The 26,394-nt window shown below is 40.9% G+C and overlaps 1 protein-coding gene across 1 annotated transcript in view; it reads right to left on the minus strand.

Annotated features, from left to right (window-relative positions):
- Positions 1–3,148: 3,148 nt before the first annotated feature.
- The window catches only part of PPM1E (protein phosphatase, Mg2+/Mn2+ dependent 1E), a 123,294-nt gene continuing 100,048 nt past the window's right edge, over positions 3,149–26,394 (minus strand). Inside the window, exons 3-7 of the mRNA XM_028520698.2 lie at positions 23,165–23,364; positions 20,131–20,319; positions 17,368–17,511; positions 17,058–17,151; positions 3,149–11,100 (exon numbers count right to left, since the gene is read on the minus strand). Coding sequence (XP_028376499.1) covers positions 10,073–11,100; positions 17,058–17,151; positions 17,368–17,511; positions 20,131–20,319; positions 23,165–23,364 — 1,655 coding nt within the window. The 3' untranslated portion in view covers positions 3,149–10,072. The remainder of the gene's footprint in view (positions 11,101–17,057; positions 17,152–17,367; positions 17,512–20,130; positions 20,320–23,164; positions 23,365–26,394) is intronic.

Here is a 26,394-nt window from a genome sequence, read left to right on the forward strand (position 1 = left end):
GGGGGTGGCCTGAGACCCCCATACCTGGCATCTGAAGTGACAGCAGTCTCGTGGGGGGCTTTTGCCATTACCCTGTGAAGTCTGTCCCAACTCCAGATAGTTAGTGTCCGGGTCATTGCACGGAGTCGGGTGATAAGTTCGTGCTGAACTTTGTTAAGGCACTGCCAAGCTGCCCAGAGGCAGCACTGCCCTTGCACAGGCCCGAGCAACATCGTGAGGGTGCTGGTCGCATCTCACACTTGGTCCTGTCAGTATTTTTAATTTTGGTTATTCTCATGAGGGTGTAGGGATACTTATTTCGCTAATGTTTTGCTGAGGATTTTTGCATTATATTCATACTAGATATCGGTACTGATCTGATCAGATCACTGGGGAGGGGGAGGAGGGGCTGTGGGAGGAGGCAGTGGTGAGCAGTCCAGGACGGGATTGGCTGAGAAGTGGAATGTCTCCAGAGCGCATGGAATTGTGGGCTAGAAAATTTGAAATAAAAGAAGGGCTCTTGGGTTCACCTGCCCTCTCTCAGTGTCTCTTCCTTGAGGATTCCTGGATGTGCTGCAGCTGCCTGCATTTCCCAATGGCCGGTATGTTAGATGGGAAGGAACTTGGGTTGCAGCCAAGGATTGGGCTGGCCTGGCAGAGGGGGGCTGGGTTATTCTTCATTGGCTGTTCTAAAGGGGATGAGCTCCGAGGCAGAAGTCGGTCGTTGTTCCAGGACTGTGTAGCTTTTGTATCGTATGTTGTTTCAGTTTGTAAGCTAACCCTAAGGAAATAACTAAAACTAACAAGGGGGAATGCTAGCACTCAGGTGTTAAAGAGTTTAGCCTTAATTGATAGGCTTCAAGTGGATATGCAGGTGGAAAGCTGTTATTCCAAAATTGTGAAGTTTTTGGATCAAGATTCTTCCCCTTTATCACCAAACCTTTGCCTCTGGACCTTCACCTGGAGGGGGGCAGGGGGCAGCAGGACCCCACTTGCTGTTGGTAACAATGTTACTGGCCTGTAGTTGTTGTTTGCATCTAATTTGGTGTCAGTGATGCTGATCTGATAAAGTGAATCTTCTTTTCTGGAAGAGAACCTATAGAATTGGTGTTATTCCTTAAATGTTCCGTAGAATTTACCAGTGAAACCATTGGAAAGGCGGTTCTTGTTTTTTTTCTTAGGAATGTGTTTTTGGTAATTATCCTGTTTAGTGTTCTCTGAGCTTCTTGGATCTGTGTTTTTGTATCTGTCATTATTGTGCATATGTGTAGGGTAAGTGGAGGCAGCCTGGCTTCCTCACCCAGGTGTCTGGGAGTCTAAGGGAAGCGGTGTTCCCACAGCCTTGGAGGCGCCTGATAACCAGTGTTCCCACAGCCTTGAGACTGGGTTGGATAAACTGTTCCCATAACATGAAGTGGGCTCGCATGTGCAGAATTATGCTATGTTATGTAAGGTTCTAGCAGTTTTCCAGCTTTGTTCCCCTCTGGTACTTAAACAGGGAGGGACTCCCTGCTGGGGGCGATGATGATGGGAGACACGCAAGGGAGCAGGGGCCACGATGGGTGCCACGCTAGGGAGCAGGGGCCACGACACGAGACATGCAGGTACACATGCAGCTTGCAGCATGCGTGGCTTGTCCACCCATGAATGGAGGCGTGCCAGACATCCCCACGGCTCTGCGAATACGTTTCTGTTGCACGAACACCATGAAACTGCCTGGCCTTGGAGGGTGGCAACACAGTATGTTAAATTGACAATTTCTGGGTTTATTTTGTTTTTCCTTCATATTTTTCCATGTGTTTATTAGGATTTTTTATTGGCTTTTAAGTTTACTAATTTTCTCAGCAATGTAGTGTACTGATTATTCCTAGGCCAAGCAAAAGTAGGTTTTCTGAAGTGTGATTGAACAGTGTTCTTCAATAAGGTCTTATATTAAGGTGTCAGGGGGCAAACTTGTCTTCAAAAAAGGAACAGCTAAACACCTTAGCACTCCAGGCAGTTGTGTCTGATAATTTGGATAAATTTCTGTTAAATTTCAATGATTTCACTGTATTTCATGTGGTTCTCTGACATCTTGCAGTGAGCTGCTGCTCCAGAAAGAGTGGTTCCTTTTGAACTAATTGTATTTTAGGGGGATCTTTTCAAGAATGCTTACGAAAATACTTCTTTTTGGACACATGGACAATAATGAAGGAGGTGGGGAGGGCTGGGATGGGGGTAAAAGGCAGAAAACTGTACTTGAACAACAATTAAAGTTTTTTAAAAATACTCCTTTTTATTCCCTGCTTTAGCAAACCCCTTTAATATGATTCTTTGAGACCTTTGCTTTTTTTTCTCAATTCTTGGCTGCTTTCAGCTCCATATAAGATCATCCTAAGTGCTGAATGAATTTAGGGAGTAAGGAGGTGAAGGATTTTCTAGGACCTAATGGGTGGGGAGAAGAGTAACACACGTGTGGGCAAACAAGGCCCATGAGCTGAATCCGGCCCTCCACCTTGTTTCTACCCGGTGGCAGTGCCGAGCTCTCACTTAACTGTTAAGGAGTGGTTACATTGATACAGTCCTACAATTACATTCGACCCTTTGAAGGCAACCATGAGGCTGATGTGGCCCCCAGTGAAAATGAGTCTGACAGCCCCTGGCAGTAACATTGCAGTGCATTAACTAGGTTTCCTTTTTTGCACGTTTAGTTCCATTCCCTTAGACGCAGGTGTCTTGCTTTATTAGCATCCTGTTCATCCCCGACCTCTTTGTGTCTCTGTCTCCTGTTACTCTCTGAACAACAAACCTCCAGACAGAATTTCAACTGTAATTCACCTGATTATTCCCTTTCTGTTCAGTTTGAAACTAAAAGGGGAAATACTGAAGTGAAAGGAAAAATCTTAGGTTGGATGCAGTTTGATGACTGAAGTAACTGGGAGATTTGAGTAACCAACACTTCGCCTTTGGCAGGTCCTGTTCCTGATCTAGTTTAGGGTACTAACCCCTCCATCTCCCTTTCCTGTCCCACCCACCCCCATGTACATTTACAGGGAGAGCGTGGTTTCTGGGGAGGAAATAACAGTTACAGCAGGACTTAATAGATTTTTGAAACAATGTTCCTACTTTAAGAAAACTACCACCTAAGGATTTCATATTCAGTTCTGAGGGAATCAAAAGGACAAATGACTAGTGGCTTTAAATTGTTGGGTTTATTAAGATAGTGGCAAAATTTCAACATACTTCTTACCTGAAGGAACAGTTTTAATAAAATACGAAGGATCCTTCACATTTACAACTGAACTCAAAAGTGAGATGTAGAGGTTCATAAATTGGTAAATTTACTGGGCAAGGAATGATTTACTTCATTCGCTTCACTCTGTAGAGAATTCTTTGCAGAGAAGGGTCATGAACAAGAGAACACAGCCCGTCCCTCACCGGAGAGCATCTGTGGGGAGTTACCAGCGGTGTATCTGGGTTACCTAACACATCAGAGTCCATCAGAGTCGTTCCTTTCCCAGCACAATTGCTGTGTCAGTCTGGAGGTCCTATCTCACGTCGTATTTTCTAATTACTACAGTAAACAATCCTCAAAACAGGAGATAAAATGCTGCTAGAGGAAGTAACAGTTATTTTTGCACACAGTACCATTTGTTTGGAAAACAGTCATGTTATAATACTGGCGGTATCTTATCTTGAAAAAACCATCCAAGCTGTTCACAGGTGAGAATAGAAGGGGGGGGGGCGTCCTATCACCTTTTATGGCCTTGCTTAAGTGAGAATGATCACTGAGTGACGAAATTATGTCTAAACATCAAAATGATGTTTTAGACCACTTTCGTACAAAGCCTCGACCAGCCTTTGATGGGGAAGGAAGTAAACACTGACCATCTTTCTGCATCACTTTCATCCGCCTGTTGGATACGGCACTGCTTACCGGCAGTGTTCCAACAATGCAGTGTGGTTGTCGTGGAGATGCAGTGTGACGTTATACCACCACACAGACATTGTACCACTATAAATGTGGTCAGAACCAGACTCAGTGTTGACACTAACATTGTTGACATTGTCCCTGGAAAAGGGGTTACTTTCAAGGATCCTCTTAAATGCAACAGTAATTTTAATTTTGTTAATTCTAGGAAAATGGATGGCACTTCTCGGGAAAGAAAATATACATACATGTGTGTTTCTCCATCCTCTTTAGTACGGACCTAATGGGGATGGGACGTTTGGTGCAACACTGCTGCTTAACTTCAGGTCTCCCTTAACAGTACCCATCCAGGAAGTCAGTAAATGAGGGGCTGATTCCCTTTGAGACTCACAGTGAATGTACAAGGAGTTGTAATTACTTCACTTGGTGACAAAGTGTATTTCCCTAACCAGTACTATACTTTCTTGTTTATGTTTGTTTTACTATTTCCTATTCTAACAAAACTTCAGCAGGCAAACAAGTTGATGCAGATCATTTTAAATTCAAAAAGGGATACTGCCACTCTTAAAAGACTGAGTGTAGAACTTTCACCACCACTAAATTACAGTGAGTAAAAGTACAAAACACATAATTCACAGACTATACCTCAGCATTAACAGTTAATATATATTATATAGATACTTTTATATCTATCTAATATTTTTACAATCACCAGATACACCATCATTAAGTACAAGTTACAGAAATGTGTAGAAACCATTAGAGGGTACTTATTGCTTACATCAGCAAGCAGCAAATAGGGCACAGGATTTGAACTGAAGGGAACTACTTTCTATCACCAGTGGCATTAAGATATAACACTGCATTTCACAAAGCACTGCTTTTATCTAGTTTATAGAACCAAGAGCAGCATATATCAGACCAATAACCACTACTTGAATATGTATTCTAGAATTTTAAAGGAATTACCTTACAAATGGTACCTAACTATATAAATATGCATGTTGTGGACAAATGAAAATTTGCTATTTTTTACAATGTTGTTACAACTTGATCATACTAGTACTACTTTGCTTTATTTTCTAGAGGGCTACTGGTATGAGAATGGAGTTCACACTGCTTATGTAGTCAGACCTACAAGACGCAGACCCTTGAAGATGTGGTCTGTGTTCATCCCAATTCCATCCAACCATTTCTTCCCAACTGGAAAAAAAACCCCATCACTTGTACCTCCTTTCCTTTCACTTTCTTTCTTCTGATAAAAAACATTAGCTATAGATAAGTGTGGGGAATCTTTAAAATATTTTTTTTAACTTAGCTAAATGCTCTGGACTGTAATATACTAATATTCTGCTGTTTTCTTGTTTCCTTATTGGATAATTTTATTTGAAATTGACACTGCACCTGATGGGTTATTAACAAGATCTAGACTTCAGGAAATGAAAGGTGTGCGCGAGGTCTGTGTGTGGGGTGAAGCCTCTGGCTGGTGAGATGGTTCTGTCCTATAGTTGGGGCCATGTTGACTCATTTTCAGCCTGTGTCACAAGCCTTGAGAAAAGAAGTGGCTTCAAACTCAAAAGAAAACAAGTACTGAAAATCTCTACTTAGATCCAAATTTTTTAAATACACTCTGTAGATTAATGATCTGGTCATTGCTAAAGTGAAAGTTTTTACCCAAAGAATGCTACAGTCCCATTTTTAAAATCCAGGAATTTTAGTCCTCCATTACGGATCTGGGGACATCAAGTATTTGTATTGTTATGTGGAAACATACATGTTAGGCAGCAAGAGCACTCAGTGCCCCTGATGGTGTCAGTGATGAGCACTACGGCAGGCGCATCCTGTCCAGTGACGCGGCTGGTCTGTGGTTGACCAGGAAGGGTAAAGTGTCATGTGGAGACATTCATGCACCTCAGATTCAGAGGCTGCTTCACTGAATGAACCTGATTGTTAGTTTATTTGCTGTATTTAGTTGAGGATATGCCTCTAACTTGAAACTACAAAAATGGCAAAGAGATCATTTTAAAATATCGAGTACAAATAAATATAGAGCTGAGAAACCCGTGTCCTAGCTCTGCAGTCTGAAGTTGCATGTAACAGGGGTGTTCTCCGTTTCCAGCCAAGCAGACCTCGCTCTCAGCCATCTGTCGTCCCCCTTGCGCTTGGCCTCTGGGCTCACTTTAGCCAGTGCTTTGAGCCCCTCACACCAGTGCATCCCCTTGTGGGGAACAGTTATAGAGAAGTTGAAACTAGTATTTTTCACTTTCCAAAACCACTTATTTTTGCAACAGGGGGCACAAAACCAGAATTATCTTCTGGAGGACGGGCCTCCTCTAGTTTGGGCTTCCCCCACCAGGTGAGTATTCGAGGAACCCATCTGCGTCAGTGTGCTAGCTGGCCTTGTGAGAAGCTGCATTCAGCTTCAGTGAAATTTTTCAAAAACTCTTTCAATGCACTTACCTATTTCATGATGGGTGATATGAGCACACCTGTCTGCACTGAGCTGAGTGTTCAGCAGTTTCTGACTGAAAATGGCCTAACCCTTGTGCCCCACCCTCCCTAGTCACCCAGTCTGCCCCTAGCACCTGTTTGTTCTCCCAGATGAAAAAGGTCCTCAAACAGAAACATTTTGCCAGCAGAAGTACTAAAAGGCATCAAAATCAATGAGTTCAGAAACTTTTCTGAGCAGTGGAAAAAGTCTTGATAGGTGTAGAGTACTACAAATGAAGAGTACTTTGACGGTAACTGAAGTTTACACATTAAGAATAGAGAATTCCGGTCAGGATGGAGGTGTAGGTAAACACAGCTTGCCTCCTCACACAACCAAAATCACAACTAAACTATAGATCATCACTCATAACCGTCAGAAATCAAGTTGAGTGGAAGTCTGACAACTGTGGAATTAAACAACCCACATCCATCCAGACTGGTAGGAGGGGTAGAGACATGGAACGGGCTGGTCCCTAAACCATGTGTGGTGGATAAAAATTTGGGAGGGATATACTGGGAGTGAGGGGTTCCAGCCCCACACCAGGCACCCCAGCCCAGGGTTCCAGTGCCAGGAAGGTAAATCCCCATAAGTTCTGGCTGTAAAAACCAGTGGGGACTGAGCCAATGGAAGAAACTGCTAGATTTCCAAGCAGTTCCTCTCAAAGAACCCACACACAGACTTAAGACTCCCTCTGAGCTCCAGCACCAGGGAAGCAGCTTGAAAGGCACCAGTGGCATATGGGGAGGAACTAAAGTGTCAGGCTTCAGGGTGAGATCTGGGGGACTGCCTTTTCCCAGAAAGAACAGTGGGCAGAGACCACTATTCCTTTTCTGAGCCCTCTTCCCACAGAACCACAGAGCTGGCTGGCAGGAACCATATCTGAGACTCCATCAACCTGGCTAATGTTTGCCCTGCCCTGCCCTGGTGCTTCCCTGAGGCCCTGCCCCACCCAATTCTGTTAACAGTGGCTTTTCCATATGAATGGCTGGTCTTGGCTCATGCTTCACATCTTAAATCCATTCAGGAGAGCACAAGCCAGCCTCAGTGAGCCCCTGCCCCTGTACCTCTTGCTAAGTGGCCCTAGGCCCCACACTAGCAGCAGCCAGTCAAGTTTCACAGCTTGGCTTTACCTGGGAACTTCCAAGCCCAGCACAAAGAGCAGCCATCTGCAGATTGCTTTGTAGCTCATGGTGGGTGGCCCCAGGCAGAACATAACTGGGTCTCACCTTGGCCTGCACCACTGGGGAACCCCAAAGCCTGTGTACCCAGTGGACAGCTACAGACCACGGTGGAGTGTCACCACCCTGCTCCTGCACGGCAGTCCCTCCACAGAGGGAGGAGGTTGGGGGTCACTAGGCACAGCCAGTCCCTGCAGCTGACTGGCCTGGGTAAATCCCTCCCATTGACCTGCCAACAGCAATCAAGACTCAACTACAGGAGGAGGGTATACTCAGCCCACATGAAGGGTGCACCTTGAGCACCCAGCTTGGGTGATAGGGGAGGCTGTGCCACTGGACCGTACAGGATACTACTACATTACACCCTACTACCAAAACAGAGACATAGCAGTTCTCCCTGATACATAGAAACAAACAGGGAGGCTGCCAAAATGAGACAAGGGAACATGGCCCAAATGAAAAAAAAAGATCTCCCGAAAAAGAACTAAATAAAAGGGAAATAAGCAATTTATCAGATACAGACTTCAAAACACTGATTATAAGGATGCTCAAGGAACTTGGTACCTCAACAGCATAAAAAAGATTCAGTCAGAAATGAAAGATACACTAATTGAAATAACATATTACAGGGAGTCAACAGTAGAGTGGATAAAGCTGAGAATCAATGATTTGGAATATAAGGAAGCAGAAAATAACCAAAACAAGAAGTAAAGAAGCCAAAAAAACAAGGGTAGTGTAAGGAGCCTCTGAGACAACTTCAAGTGTTCCAACATTCGCATCATGGTGCCAGAAGAAGAGAAAGCAAGAATTTGGAAATCTATTTGAAAAAATACAGAAAACTTCCCTAATTTTGGTGAAGGAAAAGGACATGCAAGTCCAGGAAGAGCAGAGTCCCAAACAAGGTGAATGCAAAGAGGCCCACTCTAAGACACATCGTAATTACAATGCCAAAGGTTAAAGATAAAATCTTAAAAGCAGCAAGATTAAAGAAGTTACCTACAAAAGAGTTCCCATAAGACTGTCAGCTGATTTCTCAAAAGAAACTTTGGAAACTAGAAGTGATTGGCAAGAAATATTCAAAGTCATGAAAAGGAGGGACCTACATCCAAGACTACTCTACCCAGCAAAGCTATCATTTAGAATTGAAGGGCAGATGAAGAGTTTCCCAGACAAACTAAAAGAGTTCATCATCACCAAACCATTATTACACAAATTGTTAGAGGGAATTACTTAAGAAAAACATCAAAACTATGAACAAATAAAATGGCAACAAATACATACCTGTCAACAATCTAAGCAAACAAGAACAAAGAATCATGGATTCAGAGAGCATTTTGATGGTTGTCAGATGGGAGGAGGGTTTGGAGGACTGGGTAAAGAGGTGAGGGTTTTAAGAAGTCCAAACTGTTGGCCACAGAACAGCCATGGGGATGCGTAAAGTACAGTATAGAAATGGAGGAGCCAAAGAACTTCTACATGTGACCCGTGGACATGAACAAAGTTGGGAGCTGCTGGGTGGAGTAGGGCAAAGGGAGAAAATTGGGGCAATTGTAATAGCATAATCAATAAAATGTAATTTTAAAACATATACGAATAAGTATACAACTTTTAATAAATTCTTGGTTTGGGGGTTCCCCCTCCTATGCCTCTGCTGTCTGGGACTTTTTATTAAAGGCAGAAAAAATAGGAATGCTATTCAATTTTCTTTTTAAATGGCAATCTGATTCTAGTGTATTTGTACCTGACATCATCTCCATTAAACCAGTTTTATTCCTGAGATGAAGGTACAGTGAAAAACATGTTAGCATCATAGGTTAAAACCAGTTGACAAAGGTCTTCTAAAATGACAAATAATAAAAATTCCACTGAAAGCACCATAACAGATTATGAAACTCCCAAATAGCTACAGCCCTAGGAAATACTTAATTCAAAAAAATACTGTCTTTTATGTTACAGGAAAAAAAAACAGTAAATCTTTTACTATATGCCGCCTCACAAGCCTGAGAATATGACATTTTTATACTAGGTTTTACTTTCATTGTTACCAGTTAAAACCCATATGGCTTTTAGTCTTACCAAAAAAGGGGGGGTAAAGGGTTCCCCCTCAAGTCTTTTGAGGAACATTTCCCCAACTAAATCGTAAGTCTGCATTAAGTTTTGCAAAGATAATATTAGGCACATCAGACCAGATTTCAACTGCGTTGAGATTTCAACACTACATCCTGACAAAAATAAGAAATTCACAAGCTTCCACTAGTGGTGTGAGAGGCGGGGGGTGGGCTTGTATGTAGATGTGGAGATATATCACGGGTTGTGTAATTTCGCTAGTGAAACCACCAATACTTTTATTTAAATTGAAAATACTCGAGTTTTCTAGATATCTATTTACATTTAAGAATAGAGCCATCCATGGTTTCATAGTGAACACGTATTTCAGAAATGCCTACCTTGTTTCTACTCTGACAGTGGTGTTTCTACCGGGGGAGAGCTAGCTAACCTACTCTAAAGAACGTATTATATTTTACAGCTCCCAGGAAGACCTAGGTGTGTAATATCATTACTCTTTCTGAGTTTCCTCATGTTTTCATTGTACTCTTTCCAACTGTTTTGCCTCCATGGCAGAGAACTTCTTAACATCCTATTTCTCTTTCCACTTCGAATGAGTGAGGACAGGCTAGTGCCTACTTTGTAGGAAGGCTCTTGAGCAGAGAGGAATGAATTAAACTTTAGATTAAACCTGAATCCATGCCGCCTCTTTGAGTAGTGATAGCGTAAATGAGATAATCTAGAAACTCTCTTTCCTGGGAATTTGAGCTGTTCATTTTCCAACCTAGAGCAGACGGGAGACAGACTCTCCATTCTGTCTATCTGCTGCCCTGTTGAACGCACATTAAAGGAAGAAGGAAACACTCCAAGACCACTCCGTTCAGGCAATGATGATTGAACTGATTTTTTCTCCATTATCGCGCTAGGACCAAACATCTCAACTGGTGGCAAAAACTGAGCACTGTGAGGTTTGCTTGCTTCTATTTGTGTGAGATCTAGGTAGCCTGGGGCTTCCAGCACGTCGATTTGGGACCCTGGGCTCAGGCTAGTTCTATCAGTGAATGAATCCACGCGCCCCTCATAGCCTAGGTCGGCTGGTGCTGAGCACTGGTGCTGAGGCCAAGGCCGCTTGCACTCTCCATGATTCTCCTTATCATCCCCACCATCTTCTTGCCCTCCTTGAAAAGAGTTCTCTGTCCAATCTGATTCCTCACTAACATTTACAGCTTTGTTCATGTCCCTCAGGAATACCACAATGACAGTGATGTTATCACTGGACCCAGCATCACGAGCTGACGCCACCAATTTGTGGGCAACCATGCTGCTGTCTCCATTGTTCTCCTTCAGGTGGTCAGATACAACTTTTACTGCCTCGTCAGGGTTCACGGTGTCATAGAAGCCATCGCAGGCCAGAATGAGGTAGTCTTCAGTGCCATCCAACACAGTAGAGGCGGAATCTGCATCCCCACAGATGTATGGCTTATGTTCAGCATCTCCTGTGGGAATTAGAACGTAGGTCAGATTTTGGTTTACCTGGAATGTAAGAATGTGTTCGGCCAGTGCTGTGACTGACCATATTCTGCTGCACTGGGATCTGAATTTACTGGTAAGAATTTCTAAACTAGTGTTAGATAAAATATTTGAATTCTCTGTTAATCAGACACTGGCTTGGTCCTTACTCTCAGTTAAATAATCGCCATTAATTTGGCTTAATTTCTTATCTAGCGTAGACTAAATCTTGTGCCCTAGCTAATCTAAATTTGTTGCTGCACTGTAAGATTCAGTCCTATGTAGGAAAACCTTGTTAATTTAATAGATCTATTCTTCTGCTGGTGGTTTGGTTTGATTCCGTTGAGATTTGAGAATAAGTCCACATTGAAAAGCAAATCAAAGTTTGATCACTCTTCATTAAACTTTATTCTTGTTCTATCCTTGTTTAGAAATAGTGCTGCAAGCAGAGAAAGGCTTGAGTTACAAGGGATTTTAAAAAATCAAGCCCAACTCCCACAAGCCAGGAAAGTCATCCCAAGCTTCAGACAAGGGAACAGAACACTAGTCCCTTGGTCCCTGTCCATTTTACTTTCTATGTTTTTTTTTTAGATTTTTAAAAATTTATTTATTTTAGACAGCAGAACTGAGGGAAAAAGAAGGGGAGAAAAACATCAACGTTGGTTGCTTCTCGTGCACCCCCTACTGGGGACCTGACCTGGGCCACAACTCAGACATGTGCCCTGACTAAGAATCGAACCAGCAGCCCTTTCAGTTCGCAGGCCGGCACTCAATCCACTGAGCTACACCAGCCAGGGCTGCTTTCTATGTTTTAAGTTGTTTTGCTTATTCTAGAAAACAGTTTTCGTATGTTTCTGATCATCCCCCTTTCTGTCTTTATTGCTATTGTTCATTCTCCACTTGTGAACTGGGAGAACCCCCAAAGCCCTATTGGCTTAGCTTATCCACCCACAGAATGACGTTTGAGCTGGGCATTATCACCAGGGAAGGGCCAAAGACAGACAGACAACTGTTAGGAAGTGATGTGTAGCTGACTACTTAGTAGAGAAAGAAAGACTGGAGACCTTGGACCCACACTAAGCTAGGTTTCTATCACCAGAGTACCAAGATAATTCATCATCTACAGTGCAGTTTAGAACTTCCAGACCAGGGCACTTTCAAATCCGTTCATTATTTTCCTTTAGGTATTTGGAGAGAAACTAGCCAAAGGGTCCTTAGCCTATTGGGTAACCACATACCTTATTACTACAAGGGATACTCTTTCTTTACCTAAGAAAAAAACACAGTATTAAGCAGTAATTCCTAGCCTAGCTTATCATAATCCATCGGTAAACAGTAGTTTTTAAAAATTTACAAAATGCGTTTTATCATTTGTAAAATAGTGACATACATACAACTCAGTGGTTTAAGGAGGCCAGCACTGGAGTCAGACTGCCTGGGTCCAAATCCTAGCACTGGTTGAAAGCCCTCATCAATGACTATCCTTCCACTCCACTAAAACTGAACTTTCTGACTAAGGGAAGATAAAATGGAGAGAAATATACTTCAGTGATCTGACTATATTATCACTGTTTCTGGTATATGTTATAGGTTCTCCTACCCAAGTGAGGTTCTCTCCAACATTTCACACCCCTTTTTAACCCTCAGGTAGGCCCAGAAAGCTAATTAAGAACCCAGTGGATAACTCTGATAGCACCAACATGGGCCAAATGCTCTCTCCAGTAGGTTGCATGGGATACCCTGAACAATAACTGCTGTATTTACCTGCATTAGTTTATCTATAAAATAAGAAGCTATCTTGTTCATACAGTAGCCAGAACCATCTTCTTCAAGTATGGTTTTGATTAAAGACATTAGCCTGTTAAAGCTCATTAAAACTCCCAATCACGGGATTCAGTGCCCTCCACCAATCCACTTCACAAATTTCTCCAGTCGTTCTTCCACCTGACTGTATTATCATCATCATTATTTTCTGAACTCCAGCTCTAAAAATAAATGTGATCTGAGTCATACTGTTCTCAAAAATCTTGTTTTAGTGTTTCAATTAAAAGGCTACTGCAACTGTTAGTTTAGAACAGAACATACAAAGATTTGCAAAGAGGAAATGCTGCCAAAATTCTGGCTTTTCACCTGCTCTACTGTTTCATGTCAACTTCATGACATTTCGCCCCCAAATTTGGTAGGAGGGCATGATTATCCATTTCGCGGTGGAAATGGCAACATCCTTTTGTCTTCAACCTCCTCTTTCCATATGCTGGGAAACATCGCACTTCTGTCAACTTCGGATCCTAAAGCTGAAGGGCTCATGGGGAGACACAGTTTAAAAGCTTTTCATTTTAAAGCTTTAAGAGTCATTTATTCCTAAGTAGAGTTCAACTCTGCTTAGGAGTCCTTCTTGTCTCCATTTAGCCCTCTATTCCATAAGCTTTCCAAATCTCTCATTTTTCAACTCCCTCCTCGCATTAAACTCCTGGATTGGGTAGATGGCCTAATTTCCTACTTCAAAGAAAGTTAAGTCTATCAGGCCTGAATTCTCTCAATTCCCCTCCACCCATCCCTATTTCTTCTTTTGTTATTCTGTAGAGGTTCGCCTGTATCGGCTACCATTTCCCTTCTGTCTTTCTAGGGTTCTGGCTTCTCTCCCTCCCATCTTCAATTTCTACTTGCTCTCTTCTTTTATCCTAAAAACATGGTCTGATCTAAAAATCTCACCCTAAAAACAATAAAAGCAACCCTTTCCCAAATCAGCTTTAACCTCAAGTCACTACACCATTTCTCTTCACCACCAAATTGTCCAAGAAACCAAATCTACTACTTAAAGTAACATCAGTTACTTTATGTTATTGCTCATTTTCTCTCATCTGATTGTTTTCCGGCTTTCATACCTAACTGATCCAAAACATTTCTCTCAAATGTTACCAGTTATAGCTCTGGCCAGGTGGCTCAGTTGGTTGGGGCATCGTCCCATACACCAAGGCATTGCGCGTGTTACAGTTCCTGGCCAAGGCACATACCTGGGCTGCGGGTTGGATCCCCAGTCAGGGAGTGTACAGGAGGCAACCAATCACTGTTTCCCCCCCTCCCCCAAAAATCAACATATCCTTGGGTGAAGGTTAAGACATGTTAACCAATTATAGTAAGTTCTCACTTAATGTTGTCAATGGGTTCTGCAACTTTAAGTGAAATGACATATAACAAAACCACTTACAAGTTAATTGACATAAACAAGAGTTGAGTTCCCAAAGCATCTCATCAATGCTACAACGAAATAACTCGAAACAAAACATTATTGAAGGACACGCTATATTTCCTATTTTCAAAATTCCAGTCTTCTTTTAATCCTTCTCACTTGACCTCTACAGTACTTGATCCTGTTGACTACTTACTCCTAGAAACCCTCTTCCCCTAGCAACTACGCTACCCCACTTCTGTAATTCTGATCCCCTCTTATTTTCTTCACTGGCTCCTTCACTTCATGATAGCACTAACGATCACTGCGTGCTAAAACTGTTTCAGACCGTTCTGAGTGTGGTGCGTGTATTGTACCATTTAATACAAAAACTCCGTGAGTTAGGTACTGTTACCGTTCACACCTTACAAGGAACAAACTGACACAGAAGTTAAGTGAATTTCCCAAGGCCCACAGCGTGTATAGTGGCAGGTCCAAGCACAAACCCAGAGGACGTGACTTCATTATGTTATTCTGCTCTTCACACTACATATTCTTGGGCATGATAATTAACTTTTTAAAAAATTATATATATATACTTCATAGGTTGCTAACATTAGTGTCAAAATGAATGAGGTCCCCTATCATCTCCAACTCAGAACTCTACAAAGCTCCACGTCTGTATTTCCAGCTGCGTATAAATCATCTCTTCCAAGACATGCTACAGGTACCTAGCCTATAATAAATACGTCCAAAGTGAACTCATCATCTGCCTTCCTCCTCACCCCCAAAATTGCTGCTGCTTTATTACAAATGCTTTATCATCTCAGTCACACAAGCCAGCAACCTGGAAGTTAGCTTTCCTCTTTTCCCACAAACTCCCTGCTGTCCCATCAATTTATACCCTTCTCTGTATCCCTTTTTAGCTGCCTCATCTCTGTAACAAACCATATTAACAGCATCCTCAATGATCACTCATCTGGGCTTTCTAGTCTAGTCTGTCTTCCAAACCATTATTACAAATATCTTATAAATACAGACCTGACCATAAGGCCCCCCTTCTTATCACCTGGTAAAGCCCAGACTACTTAGCCCCTTCACAATCTGGCACCAGCACTTACCTCTTATCCCTCCCACCTCTCCCCCAGCCTCCTGTACTTGCTGCTGTTCCTAAACCCCATGATCATTCTTCCCCTGCGTCAATTTCCCCTCGTGTTATATTTTTAGAAACAAGAAAAGGCAAGTATCCTTAGTAAAGCTGGCTCTATAACAGGCATTAAAGATAACTCTCAATACCCTGACAAAGACAGGAAGATCAAGAGGAAGAGGTATTTGGTTGGAGTTGTCAAAAATCAATTCTATATGGGGGATACTTTAGAAATGAGAAATTTCCCCTATTTGGTCTTATTCCAGAGTTACCAAGAACCCCAACAGTCATACAATAAAGCCGACTTTCAGTTTTTCAGGAAGTATTTGCAGAATTTTTCTCTTTTTCACCCTTCAGCTGCTCACATTTGGGCCACTTCACAGCTTGCTAGCACCTTCCCCAAGAGTGGGAGGACCTCACACCAGTGGCGAAACTGAATCAGTCCTTTGAGATTTTGTCAATGTTCTGGAATTTTCTGGTAACAATAAGCAGAATGGGAGGGTCAGAGCTGAATTCCATGTATCCATGTTACCCCTGTGTCAAAGTGCTTTGCTTCTTTCAGAAGCAGCAACTGAGAACTGCAGTATATGTGCACAATATGCATACTACCCACACAGACACATAGATTTATTCTTTAAAAAAAAAAAAAGGCAACAGAAACGGAGCTAAGGCATGAAACCTAAAATAATAAACCCAGGCACCAAAGTGAAACACGGGAACTGGAATATAGCTCGGTTCTTTGAACTTACTCCCTTGTATTGTGCCCAGTCCACTTAGCTGTTCCTAAGTTTTTAGACAGAGTTTTGATGACCTTCCCCTTCCTCTGAAGAAGTTAGGTCCCAGGGACCAGACTCTCTGAAACCCCAGGGTTGTCTGGCAAATTATTACATTCCTCATACAGAAAATTATTTTTATCTAAAAAGCACAATGTTTTTTTCTATGGATTTGTTGTTTATGTCATTTTAGAATTTATAATAAATGACAAAGATTTAAAAGCAAGGTAAAATATGGGGGAAAGCTTCCATTCTCTGGAAAATAGTGATTTAAATTCAATCTGACACAAAATAAAATGAAATGAGAATTGCTGTGGTTTTAAGCAAGCAGATCTGTATACTAAAGATTAAAGGCTTTCATTAAAAAAAAGAAAGAAAGAAACTTGCCCTGATTGGTATGGCTCAGTGGGTTGGGTGTTGTCCCACAAACCAAAAGGTTACTGGTTCAATTCCCAATCAGGGCACATGCTTGGCTTGCAGGACAGATCCCCAGTTTGGGGCCTCTGAGAGGCAACTGATCAATGTTTCTTTCACTCATCACTGTTTCTCTCCCTCTCTTTCTCCCTCCCCCTCTCTCTAAAAATAATTCTTTAAAAAAATATTTAAATTACAAAAGGGTAAAAACTAGTAAGTTTAGCACTTAATACAGTTCCCTTTTAATAATAGAACTTAAGGATATAAATGAGTTGGTTAATTAAATAATATAATTAAAAGAGGCATCATCTGTTATTTTAAATAATAAGCACACTGATAATATAAATGACCATCTCAGGTTCCCTTGTATCAGAGTTAATATAAGACAATGAGCCAGAAGAGGACAGTTTAGAGAAACCAAAATTAATTAGTTTTTCCTACCAATAGCTCTGGAGACTGACAGACTTCCATTTACTCTCCAGGCACCAAACCAGACTACACAACCTCCAAGGGCCTCAATCCGCTGCTTTTCATCCTAAACAGCAATGCAGTAAAAAGAAGCAAATAATTAGATTCAGAATTTATTCATCTACCTTAACACTAAGCAGATACAATACTCATCAGCTTCCTAGAAAGGTTCTCTTTATTTCTCTTTTGAAAGGTGAGCATGGTTGCTGAGATAATGGTGATAATTATGGTAATTAAGTAAAGCTTAATTAATAACTGCCTTTGTGGAGCAGACCATACTTACCTCTCTGTCTGGTTTGTGTGGCTTCATCAGTTCCACAGCTTGGCCCTTCCTCACAAGCATAACCTGGGAATCGCCCACCCAGGCCACGTACAGCATGTTGCCTCTGATAAAAGTCACCACTCCTGTGGTCCCACATCTTAAGCTCTGGAAATAGTTTAAATAAAACTAGAGTCAGTAAAAATAGATATCAAAATCTCAGTGAGAAGCAATTTACAACTGATACCTTCCAGCTGGGAGCTGGATTATTAATAACTCAATTTTACAAAGAGCAATTCCTGTTTCTAAATTTGAATTTCCCATGTTTATGTGCATGTACATATTTATGTGTACACACACACACAGATCCATTTGATCTGAGCTATGCAAGGCAGGGATGAGTATTAATTCCATTCTATATACAGGTAAGAAAACTATGGCAGGTCATAGGAATTGTCCTGTGGCAGGTATCTGATTAGTAAACAAAAAAGAAATAAAATTATTTTTCCTACTAGCTCAGTGCTATATGAACCCTATGAGTAAAGATTACCATATTGTGGTCTCTGTTTTGTTACTGACCTACTACTGTATGTTTAGGGGGGACAGTCCTCACTTTACAAAATAATATATAAAGCATCTGACTGACACACAAATGCTCCCATACTCTGGACAGTAAGACAGAGCCAAGAGATAATAACACAGATTCCCTGGGTGAGTGCTAAGATGCTTATACCTTGAAACAAACAATCATTTTACGGGCCTTTTGGAACACTGCATAAAGAACTAACAGCCTGGAATTTCTCTGCAATGGCTCAGTACCACTGTACTTAATGCTCTTGATAGTACTATACTAAAATGACATCTCCATCTGACATGAGTCACCACCAAATGAGCATGACTTTCTGTTACTAAGGACTTGGCCTAAATTAGAACCAATGCGTCATGGGTGGTAAAAGGCCCCTTGTAACCAATGAGAAAAACAACTTCTCATTTTCCCTATATAGGGAAAGTTTGTTATAAGTCCTCACCCACCGATAAAATATCTTCCCACACAGACTGCTCAAACACTCAGCCCCCTGGAACACACGATAAAGGCACTTCAGTGCATACGCCCTGGAGAGAACAGGAGGCAGGGCTGCTTCACAACAGGAATAGCTACTTTCTCCCCAGCAGTTAGCAGCACATGGGAGCCCGAAAACGAGAAAAGCAACTGTTGAGACAAATCTAAATTATTCAAGAGAACTACTGGCAGGACTGAGGGACTCTAGGATCACCGGCAAAGCAAATAAGGAGAACATGGTCAGGAAAAAAAAGCCATACTTTTGAGGACACAGAGGAAAAGGGATAGAACAGAGGCTGAAGGCGGCAAGTGATTCTCTTAGTTTGCACGTCGGTGATTAGAGATGACCCCTCAGGGGCCAGGTCTTTTCCTCAGTCAGAAGGATGACAGCCAGCAGCTCCAGGCAGACAGCCAAGCAGTGCTGGTTCTCAAGAGCCTGGGAAGGCCACAGGTCAGCGCTGTATTCTGGTCTCTAGCCCCGCACCTCTATATGTAAACCTTGGTTGTTGCTGTTGGTAGATTTACATATTAATCTAAACCTGGGGTGCAGGTGGGAAAATACAGAATATTTTTCTCTTGCCTAATACCAAATGGTTCTGAATTACTGCGTCATTAATTCCAGGCCCCACTACTACTGTACAGCATAACTATGAGATCAAAGAAATGGATTAAAATGATTACCCTGTCCTCTCCAAGTTCATTTTGAAAAGAGTTAATGTTTAGGTCATAGGGCAGGAATCTTATGTGTATATAATATTGTAATTACATTTAAAAATTAAAAATTATTCTCCTTCTATTGGCTCCCAATTAGAAATGAATATAAAGTACCTTAGTTAATTATGTACCAATAACAAGACTCATAATTAGATTAAAATTTTTACTTTTAGATCCTAATATAGAGTCCCTGTCATTCTTTCAGAGTAAAAACCTCAAGTCTGATTAACCTTAAGAAATTAGGACATGAGCTCTGGCTTTGCTTCCTGTTAAGAGAAAAATCAGTGCAAGGATCACCGAAGGATTCACTGTCTCCAAGCAAATTTTCCCTCAAGAGATACACAGCAAAACACTACCAACCCATTTAGAACTAAATGTATGGGAGTAATCCCAGCTTGTTTTTTTTTAGACCATTGTTTTAATCACCATATCCAGATTTTATCAGCAAGCCTGCTTAGAGAGATGGTCCTTGTGTGAACCTGGCAGACAACAGTGAATAAGAAAGACAAAACTCACCTGCCGAATCCGGCAATGGACAGCCTTTCTAGAAAATTAGAGCTTGGGAGTTTCTGTACAGTACATCATAGCACCCTACTAAAGCTCTTCCTGAAGACAGAATTAGTACTACTAAAGAATCCAATACTGCAGGTCAAGAACAAAGTTTGGAAAGAACTTTCAATAATCCCTGCCCTGGCTGGTGGGGCCCAGCTATTGGAGCATCACCTATAAACCAAAAGGTCATAGGTTTGATTCCCGCTCAGGGCACACGCCAGGGTTGGGGATTCAATCCCCAGTCAGGGTGTGTATGAGAAGGCACGTGATTGATGGTTCTCTCTCGCACAGGGGTTTCTCTCCCTCCTTTCTCCTCTCTCTAAAAGCCAATAAACATAGCCTCGGGTGAGGATAATAATAATGCCTGTCCCAAAAGAGAAAATCCAAATATCCCTTTAACCACAGACCAAGCTGAGCTCAGTTAGTGCAGTCATGACTAGAATTTATGAGAAACGGCATACCTCCCTGGCTGCTTTCTGCACAAACCGCTCATCAGTGACCCGGAAGGCCCGGCACAAGGCCTCAGCAGGATCATGGGGGAACATCTCCTGGCGTACCAAGTTAACATGCAGGTGGACAGAAGCATAAATGGCAGCATCCACTCCTCCGTGGCCATCAAACACTGCAAAGTAAGCTTGTTCTTCCTGGTCCTGTCAAAAGAAACACAGAAACAGTTAAGGGAGTTAGGTATAGCATGATTCAGCAAGCCAATCCCCTGCACTGTAGCCCATGCTCCTCTACTGCATTTGTCACCAGATAATGAGACCAAATGTTTCCCTTTTCTGACATGGCTGATCAACTGCTAAAATACCTGCAGTATTAGGGCATCTGTGTTTACATCAGAGCACTGGAACACATCACGCCTAATTAGCTCAGGCTGAAGTGCCCTCTCTCTGAAAGTTGTTGTCTTGCACCATGGAAACCACCCACATGCACTTGCTTCAAAAAATTGCTATTGCAATTTTGAGGGGAGAGGAAGAAAAGAGAAGGTATGAGGAGGAATTGAACAAAAGCTGTTCTGGATTGAGTTCTTTTCCAAAAAGAAAAGCATTTTAATCATAAAATTAGAAACTAAGAACAATAGAAAGTAATTGGCCTTCCAGCACATAACAAGGCCAATTATATTATGTTGTTTAAAATAAAGAGATAATGATAGCATATACATACTTCTAAATTATAAAATCTCCCTAATAAATCATTAATGGTCACATGAATTCTCACCATAAATAACAGCCTAAACTAGCTGGCAAAGCTTGAACCACAACGGATGTCCAAATGCCCTGTAACACTTTACCTTGTCCCCTAATTCAAGATGCAGTTTCGTCCTCCTTGCCCACCCACGCATTGCTTGAAGTGCTAAAACAAGTGCCAGAGGAAGGGCTTGGGAACCTGTGTTTTGTCCAGACAAAGGAAGCCTAATCATAAGATTACATCAAAACCATTAAGTAGTTTGCTTCCGAAACTCAAGTGTTTAAATCTCAGATCTAGCCTGCTTAGGGGATCTACAACTCACTGAAGGGAGAGTCCTGGACTCCCTTTGGGCAACAGTATGTAACGGTTTTCATTTGTCAGTCTTTCCCGATCCTTGTGCTCTGGGAGCTTGGATCCTTCCAGGTCCTGTCATTCTAACATAACAAATATACAAAGTAAATCCTATAATTTTCTTGTGCTTGTCTCCCCATCTGTTAGGTAGGGATGAGTTGCTATATCGTGGGTATTTGGAAGGATTACCAAAATGTATATTTTGGAAGGATTACATGTATATTTGTAATTTGGCAAAGTTCTTTTAAAGGGTGTACTTGCATTTTACAAAAGCACCACATATAAATGTCCACAGAATAATCATAATATTATGAAGTCTGTATCTACTACAGACATTACAACTAGTTAATTTAGCAATCTAATGAACAGCATCTGTAATGCCACTGAAGATTAACTAATTAAACAAAACTACCTAGAAAAACATTCCTGCCATGTTAATCATTTTTAAACAACTCAGTTGGCAGAATAAGGGTAAGATCAAAAAAACAGCATAAATAAGCAGTTTTTAAATGAGTGAGCTGTTGTGGGATTATCACAAAGGGGTGGGAGCAAGAATACCTATACTGAGACATGAGAATATAACTAAACAATTTGAGACCGATGGGGAGACTCTTAGTGTAGCATCAGAAGAAGCAGAGGAGCCAAATGGACCTCTTAAATAATTAGTATAACTTTTTAAATTTAGCAAAAAAAAAACCCTGATGTTTTTCCTATTATAAAGATAGTATACATTTATATGGCCTGATAAAGGAAGTGTAAAGAAGTAAATAAATATCTCTAATTCCATCATCCACAGATAACCTTTTTTTCTATACATATACATTTTTCAATAAAATTAGATCATACTTTACACAGAATTTTATATCCTTTTTATCATTAATCATGTCATTAGCATTTCTACCATGTCATTAAGTATTCTCAAAGATATAACTTTAAATGGGTATGTACTATGCATCTTATGAGCGTATCATAGTTAACAATGCCTATACATAATAATTTAGATCATTCCCAATTTTTTATTATTTTTAACAGTGTTGTATCAAACAGGCCAAACAAAACATCCTTTGGGTTACATCTGCATGGGCAAGGTAACATTTGGAAACAAAGATACTGCTAAATCTGTCTTTGTAACCTAAGTGCCGATTACCAACCCACCATCACTGCTTATCAGGCCTTGACAGCTAAAATTTATATTTAACTGCTAAATGAAGAAAATGCCATGCTTTGTAGAAATTATTGCACTGTAATTTCTAAGTTATGGACTTGAGTGTAGGAAAGAGGCAAGTGACAGGCAAAGGAAACAAACCTACCTCTGTTTGCATTAACATAATACACTTAATAGAAAAAGAAGAGGAATCTAACAAGAACACGGTTATTAAGTTGACAAGGCTCATATGATCCAATTTGTCAGTCACAATGATTCCGGAAATGTAATTCCAGCTACTTTCCTATCTCAGAAACCAAGATTTAAAACATGAAATCAAAAAACTGTCTCAGTCTCAAATTCTTTTATGTTTGTGCTTTGTACTGCTTTAGCAACACGGTAATGTGGAAACTTAATAAACACCACTCGATTATACTATCAAACAGTTTTCTTTAGAAAAAACAGCTTTATTGTGATATAATAGTTTTCTTTTTTACTTGTATGTTTATAGAATAGCTCTATAACGTTACACAAGAAACTGGTAATTCCCTTGCCTTCACGGAGGGAAACTGAGTGTTTGACAGAGATAAGAAAGAGATTTTATTTTCCTTTTCTAAACCACATGAATGCATTACCTATTCAAAAAAAAAGTTCCTTTCCTATTGTCTAATGCAAGCAAATTTGTGTCATTTTGCCTTTAGTCCTATTCCAACCTACCAGAGACACTATTAGAAGTACATTAGTTGTTAGAAAACAGGACCGTGAGGGTGTTTTTCTTAAATCTCACTGACTGCAGAAGCGCCCTTTACCTCCAGGTTGAAGAGCATATTAAAGTCAGGAATGCAGACATGTTTGTCCTCCATTTTCCGGCGCATGTTTTTGATTGCGTGGATCGATGTCTCATAGTAACGCTGGGGTCTCCTGCGGAGAGGGAAGTCCTTCACCCAGCTGCAGCAGATGTCGTGTAGCTTGCTGAAGACAGAACGGGCCAATTTCACCGTCTCAATCTCTGTGAAAGAAACACAGAAGAAACCCCCAATGAAGAGCCTTATAAAACTGCTTTTCTCTTGCCTGACTGATAAAAGACAGAAGTAGGTCACATTAGTCAAACATTTCTTTAATAGAAGAAATTCCTCCTCAAGAGAAATGAAATGTTGCTTCTGAAGAGAGAAAATGACAACCTATCCAGTAGAAAATCAGCCAGCAGCTGCACGAAAATAAATGTCATGTGGAGAAAACCTCTGGTCAGGGCTGGATCTTTGCCAAGGCTGGATTTTTTCTACCCCACACAGTGCTCTGGACACTGCTATCAAGTGCAAGGCACTGGTGCAATTTTGGTTGGCTGTGGTGGTTATCATCTGGAGAGCTTAGAAGAAACACTGAATAGTAGTTACCCAGCTAATTGGAATATGAAAGGAACAGATTATTTATTTAGAAACTACAAGAATCAGAAAAGTTCCTGGCTGGCGTAGCTCAGTGGATTGAGCACGGGCTGCGAACCAAAGTGTCGCAGGTTCGATTCCCAGTCAGGGCACATGCCTGGGTTGCAGGCCATGACCCGCAGCAACTGCACATTGATGTTTCTCTCTCTCTCTCTCTCTCTCTCTCTCTCTCTCTCTCTCTCCCTCTCCCTCTCCCTCTCCCTCTCTCTCTCTCTCTCTCCCTCCCTTCCCTCTCTAAAAATAAATAAATAAAATCTTAAAAAAAAATCAGAAGAGTTTACTTTGATTACCATTTGTCTTTGTCTCCCTCTTCCTAACCTCTTCTTTACCTCTTTCCAGTTACCTAACTTTTCTCTCCTTAACTGATTATAATTTGGAAGGAAATTATGTATTTTTGTTATTTGATGTATTTTTACGTTAAAGCTTTAGGTAATAGCTTAAATAGTTTGGCCAACAGGTTAACAAAGCTTTCTATTTTTCTAAGGAAAAAGTACTCAAATTCTGTGTATGTGCGTAACCTTGGATAGAAAAAAGAGATAGCAATCAAAATTCTTTACCCTGGACTGTTAAGTCTACTACCTGACCTATTAATTGGAGCCTACTAACTGATTTCTGAGGCTGACTTGCATCCCTCAGTGTGTGGACATATGGGAAAGAAAGCCTTAAGCAACACTGAATAGTATTGCCCAGATTGTCTCCTATCATCTCCACTCAAGTTGTCTTCTATTCAAGTTGCAGCTACCAAAATAACCAAAGGGAGATTAGGTTTTTTCAGGCCAGTGTTTTAGAGGTTCTTCCTACATCCTAGGTTTAAAAAAAAATTAGAATTCTCAATTACTAAGTCAGATATAGCTTGACAGCCTGAGAAAATGTGTGCCAGATGGGCAATGGCTATGCATGCCTCATGCAATCCACAACACAAATCCCAGAGAAGAAGGACTGTGTGTTCCTAGAATGGCCTGGGAACTTAAGAGTCTCGTTTTATATTCCTCGCCCTGCCTTTGCCTAAATCTGACTACAGTTACCAGTTTTCTTATTCAAATTTCTTTTTAAAATGTTCAGAAACTGACCTCAAGGTTTTGGTTGCTTTTTTCCTCATTAACATAATACAAGGTGGTAAACTATGTTTTGTGGCTTTGTCCCATTGACATTTTTATATAACTAAAAAAGGGCATCTTTGAAAGAAAAGAATTTCAAAGAACACATAAAACCTGAGGAAATGTGTATAAAACCTGAGGCCAAAATGTTAAACCACCCAACATTTTGACTGGTTTAAGCAACTCCAATCTCTTTTTTTAAGCACTAGCTGCCAGAGATTGTCTCTTTCAGCCAGAAATTACCTGTTTGTATCACTCCAAACCCATCTGGACCTTGCATTTGGGTATATATTTGACTCAGTCATATTAGAGGATGGCAGGACAATGAACGAATTCAGAAACTTTGAAGGAGAATAGAGTTGGGTGAAACAAATAACTGATTAACTATCATGATAGTTACCACATTCCCAGATAATAATATAAGCCATCATATCATTCTTTATCAAAGAATAATAAATAAATATTACTCTTATTATATAGACCTGGATTGTCCAATAAGGTAGCTTCCTAGCTACATGTGGCTACTTAATTTAAATTAAATTAAATTTAAAATTCAGTATTTTGGTCATATCAGCGATATTTCAGGTGCTCAATAACTGCATATAGCCAGTGGCTACCGCACTGAACAACACAGGCAGAGAGCATTTCCATCACTGTGCTGTCTACTGGATAGCGCTGGTATAGACAGATTAAATTAGTTAGGGGAACCAATACCAGCTTCTGCTAATATTAGTAAAACACCAGAACTGTCCATTGCCCCTCCCGGTTAGTCCTCCTTTTATCTTCCCACTACTATTTGTTCACATCATCTTTTAAAGCTCTTACCACAGCCTCTAACAATAGGTAATATTTTGGGGGTATTTGCTACATTCTGTCTCCAGAACATTTCACAAACAGATAAAACCATTCTCAATCCCAGATATATCTGACTGTAACACCCATTTTCTACATTTCCTAAATTAGACTGCAGATAGAAACTGTTTCTTAATTTTCCTTGATTAGTCATAGTATAGTACCTAGCAGATAGCAGGGTTCATTAGATGTTTATGGAATAAATGAACATGCAAACTTATAAAAATTATATAATCACTAAAATGTTAAAGTATTTGTATGCTTCTTGATCACCTATTCTGCTCCACTGATCTTTCCATCTATTTCTACAATGGTGCCATTCTTTTAAAATTACTGTAACTTTGTACATGAGAATATCACATGGACTAGTTTTCCTGCCTATTATCCTTAATTTTATTTTATTTAAAGAATTTATTTATTTTTAGAGAGAGGGGAAGGGGAGGAGAAAGAGAGGGAGAAAAACATCAATGTACACACTGATTGGTTGCCTCTCGCACACCCCCTACTGGGGTCCTGGCCCACAACCCAGGCATGAGCCCTGACTGGGAATCGAACAAACGACCTTTTAGTTTGCAGGCTCAACCCACTAAGCCACACCAACCAGGGCGTACTATCCTTAATTTTAAAAGATGTCACTTTGCTTTGACA

Source organism: Phyllostomus discolor, chromosome 8, assembly GCF_004126475.2.
Source record: "Phyllostomus discolor isolate MPI-MPIP mPhyDis1 chromosome 8, mPhyDis1.pri.v3, whole genome shotgun sequence".
NCBI lineage: Eukaryota > Metazoa > Chordata > Mammalia > Chiroptera > Phyllostomidae > Phyllostomus > Phyllostomus discolor.